The sequence below is a fragment of the Protomyctophum parallelum genome, assembly GCF_964188405.1.
Source record: "Protomyctophum parallelum genome assembly, chromosome: 13".
NCBI lineage: Eukaryota > Metazoa > Chordata > Actinopteri > Myctophiformes > Myctophidae > Protomyctophum > Protomyctophum parallelum.
In genome coordinates this window covers 49,605,398-49,609,212 of record NC_139708.1, presented here as the reverse complement: position 1 = coordinate 49,609,212, position 3,815 = coordinate 49,605,398, and the positions used below count along the sequence as shown (strand labels likewise).

The following is a 3,815-nucleotide window of genomic DNA, read 5'->3' as shown; positions in this document are numbered from 1 at the left end:
GATTTCCTTTCCATGTGGGGAGTGGGACACCAGTAAAACACCCGTTTTAAATGCATTAGACCAGTTGTTCTCCAACCTTTACCTGTCTGCAATATTTTGCTTAAACTGTAAGAGAAAAATATATCTCATATAGGCTATAGCTCATATGATGATAAATGATAACCCACCTTTTGAATATAGCATTCAACATTGTGTGGGTTGCAATTATAGTGCCTCTTGAGCAAATTGTGCCATAACATCCAGTCCAGTTGTAATGTCAATATCAAGAAATGTGCAAATACAAATCATTTAACCGTTGTGCTAGTTGAATTTAATTCTTCCAATGTGTAGTATTGTGTACAGCACATTTCTAGTAATGATATGCCTAATGCCTTGCCCTGAAAAAGAAAGAAAATTCTGTTCTGGCAATTCAGAATAGATCATATGGCGCTCGCGCGCGCGAGCACACGCACGCAAACACATACACACACGCACGCACGCAAACACATACACACACACACACACACACACACACCCCTATCTGCAGTTAGCCTAGCTGTTAGCTGTAGTAGTGTAGAACAACAACTGCAAGCAAACAACTCGTCGCGACAGCTTTATGGCTCTCCCTCTCTCTCCCTCACGTACACACAAGCTCTGTCTCTCCCTCTCTCGTGGCCATAGTGTTTCTGTGTGCTTTTCCAGGTTATTTTTCAGTGTGTCCGCTGTCGCTGTGTCGCACTTAGGAGTTTAAAATGTGCGCTGTTGTGTTGTGTGCGCTTCTCCTCGCTCCGGTCTCGCTGTCACCTCAGCTCGACCAATCGAGAGCAGCAGCGCTGCTGGCCCCGCCCATAGGTTCCCAGAACTCAGTGTTAGTAACCTCGCATCACCAGGCTTTCCACCGCCTCGGAGGAAAGCCTGGTCTCTGTTTCAAAAGTCCGTATGATCCGGGCTGGGGCCGGATGATGTGGTTACGTCATGTTGTAGTATTGTTTTGTAGTCAAGAAGCGGAAGCGGAAACTTCCTTTTCCCTCTAAATAAAAGCTCTCGCTTACGAGAGCTTTTATTGAGAGGGAAAAGGAAGTTTCCGCTTCCGCTTCTTCCTGTTTGTAAGCATATCATCCGGCTCCAGCCCGGATCATATACCGAAATGAAGTGGTGCCCAGGCTACAGTGTTAGTACTACCTCAAAAGCAGGGCCGGAAAAAGGTTCTGAGAACCTGGTCTGAAACCGTGCCGTACCGCTGTGCGCTGTGGAAACAAACCCAGAACTAAAAAAATAGGTTCAGGTTCTGGAAAGTTCTGGTTCCCACCTTGCTAGTGGAAAAGGGGCCTAAGACACCTCAGACAACTACATCTCCCAGAGTACACCAGCAAGGGGGCTGCTCGTTTGCCTGAGCTGAAACACCTGAAAAGGCTGGAGTGAGCATTCTCACAAACAAAATACCAGTCTACTGGGTTCCTATCCTAGTCCAAGGAGGTTTGTGATTGTTTTATTTATGTTTGCAATACTGCTAATATTTGCAATACTGCCTAATGTGTTAAAAGCTAATGTAATATGTAAGCTAATTAACTTTTGTACTAGTTTGGATTGGAAAGGAATTCACATGGCAGAATTGCTTCATTTGTGTTTGACAGTCTAAAAGTATACTACAAAAGATACAATAGAAAGTTAAAATGATTTACACTTAAGAATTTAAGACTTCTAAATGTGGACAATTATTGATTTACTAGGTTAAAGGTTTAAAACACTAGTTGAAAAAGAGCTGATCTACATCTTGAACATCAGCTATTTTTCTCTCTTCATTCCAAAAGTGTTACTTAATTTGAAATATTGAAGGTGTTCACCTTTTTAACTTGGTGTTTACATTTTAATTTAGGTAGTTTAAAAATAAGTTGTTTAGCCTACATTTATTGTCTTGTTTTCAAAGGTTGTCAACCTGACACAACTGATTGGCAGAGTTCCGGTGTTGACTTTTAAAATGGCTTCCAACTCAAAGTCGTCTCTCTCGGAAGTTCTCTATTCCTGTCCTGTGTGCTGTGACATCTTTAAAGATCCCGTTGTGCTGTTGTGTAGCCACAGCTTCTGTAAAGCCTGTCTGCAGCACTGGTGGCGAGAGAAGACAATAAAGGAGTGTCCCATTTGTAAGGAAATATCTTTGACGGATCGTCCACCTCGTAACCTGGCTCTGAGGAACCTGTGCGAGGCCTTCATACAGGATAGACAAGCTGCTCTGGATCACAAGGAGGAGGTCCAGAAATCACTGAAGCATTTACAGGACAAACTGGAGGTCTTTAATAAAACTAAAACAAACTACGATCAAACAGCAGAACACATTACGTTCCAGTCTCGGCACACAGAGACGCAGATGAAGGAACAGTTTAAGAAGCTTCATCAGTTTCTACATGATGAAGAGGAGGCCAGGATCACTGCACTGAGGGAGGAAGAGCAGCAGAAGAGTCAGATGATGAAGGAGAAGATGGAGGGTCTGAACAGAGACATATCAACCATTTCAGACACAATCAGAGCCATCGAGGAGGAGCTGAGAGCTGAACACATCTCATTCCTGCAGAACTTCAAGACCACGATGGAGAGAGTCCAGCTCACACTGCAGGACCCACAGCCGGTCTCGGGAGCTCTGATAGACGTGGCCAAACACCTGGGCAACCTGGCCTTCAGAGTCTGGGACAAGATGAAGGACATTGTCTCCTACACTCCGGTCATTCTGGACCCCAACACTGCCCATCCAGGATACACCCTGTCTGATGATCTGACCAGCGTGACATGTGGAGAGATACTGAATCTCCCTGACAATCCAGAGAGATTTGACCTGCACCTCAGCTTTGTCCTTGGTTCTGAGGGCTTTAACTCAGGGAGTCACAGCTGGGATGTTGAGGTTGGAGACGAGACAGACTGGGTAGTAGGTGTGTTTGCAGAGTCCTTTCAGAGGAAGGGAACCACAGGGGGTCCACACTGGATAATATACTTACATGAAGGTAAATACGGAGCAGCCTCCTCAGGGTCAGACACTGATCTCTCATTGAAGCAGAAACCTCAGAGGATCAGAGTCCAACTGGACTGGAATGAAGGAAAGCTGTCATTCTGTGATCCTGATACTAACACACACATACACACCTTCACACACAGGTTCACTGACACACTCTTTCCAGTCATTCGCCCTGGTCCTGGTGGTCCTCTGAAGATCTTACCTAGATCTGTCTAACTGGATGATGATGATGATGATCATAAATGATAGATGGCGTGTTGATCAAAAATATTGATGCTGACAGTGGCAATAGTTATAATATTGGTGGTTAGAGGTATACTTTAACCCATTACGACCTGAGCCTTCTAAATCAGTACTTCTCACACTTTCAAGATATTTTGGTGTAATAATTGACATTGAAGGGAAAACTTATAAGTCATGATTATGTAAACGAGCAAATCAGCCAACCAAACACAGCACCAACAGGCATTCTGATTGGCCAGTATGAGATGATGATGTGCGATGATAAGAGCGCCCCTCACTTCACACGGGTGTGATTTTTGAATTGCCAACGCTAAAATCTGAAGTGACACAGATGCTTTCCAGGTTTTAACCCATTTTGGACGGGAACCCCTTTTGGTGTTAGTATTATGTTATGCTTTAGTGTTTATTTGAGTATGTAACACATTTGAAACGCAATGTCGAGGCCTTTTTTCTTCAGTTTTTTCTTTTTTTTGTACGTTTGTGGTGTTATGTGTACTGAAAGTTTTTTTTCTGTCTTGAAAATCAATAAAATTTTAAGTTAAACAAATAAGTGTTTATTTGTCTTGTTCTGATTAATTGAAAATGGAGG

The 3,815-nt window shown here is 43.3% G+C and overlaps 1 protein-coding gene across 1 annotated transcript; it reads left to right on the top strand.

Moving 5' to 3' along the window:
- Positions 1 to 1,957: 1,957 nt before the first annotated feature.
- LOC310868742 (E3 ubiquitin-protein ligase TRIM35-like) lies at positions 1,958 to 3,199 on the top strand (the record flags this gene model as incomplete). Its single annotated transcript, XM_083779202.1, has 1 exon — positions 1,958 to 3,199. The coding sequence occupies one exon, from the start codon at positions 1,958 to 1,960 to the stop codon at positions 3,197 to 3,199; it is 1,242 nt and encodes a 413-aa protein (XP_083635328.1).
- Between the last annotated feature and the right edge of the window lie 616 nt (positions 3,200 to 3,815).